A 459-nucleotide genomic window follows, 5' to 3' on the forward strand; every position below is an offset into this window, starting at 1 on the left:
ACTGGTTTACCTCAGAGTCAGGGTGTAATCTCCGTGCATCTTGGTGGAGGCGTCTCGAACCAGGAACGTACCGTCAGCTGTGTCCCTCAGCTTCTCGTTCACCTCCTCTCTACAAACATAAAGCACATCACAGGTCATCTCACTGTCCTACAACAGCGTTCTCCTTCATCTATCATCTGCACAAAGGTTCTCGCTGCACCACAGAACTAGTTTAAATATGATACCACGGCAAAAAGACAAAAAAACTAGTTAAATAATAAACATTTTTTCACAGAGGTTTATGGTTTAAATAAAATGTCAGTACTTTGAATATAATCGTGTTAACATTGTGCGATTGACAAAGTATCAACACTTCTGACAACCTTCATCTGCAGCCATTCTGAAGCAGTTCTTCATGCACAGAACTTAAACTGGATCCTGACTGGGATCATTTTCAACTGTCAGTGGACGAACTGATTA

The 459-nt window shown here is 41.4% G+C and overlaps 1 protein-coding gene across 1 annotated transcript in view; it reads right to left on the reverse strand.

Moving 5' to 3' along the window:
- The window catches only part of LOC118325919 (phosphatidylinositol 3-kinase regulatory subunit alpha-like), a gene marked incomplete at its 5' end in the record, with an annotated part of 10535 nt that overhangs the window by 4139 nt on the left and 5937 nt on the right, over positions 1–459 (reverse strand). The window contains 1 exon segment of the mRNA XM_035658776.1: positions 11–109. Within this exon segment, the coding sequence (XP_035514669.1) occupies positions 11–109 (99 nt within the window).

Source organism: Morone saxatilis, unplaced genomic scaffold, assembly GCF_004916995.1.
Source record: "Morone saxatilis isolate NCDOM2014 unplaced genomic scaffold, NCSU_SB_2.0 Contig16, whole genome shotgun sequence".
Taxonomy (NCBI): Eukaryota; Metazoa; Chordata; class Actinopteri; family Moronidae; genus Morone; species Morone saxatilis.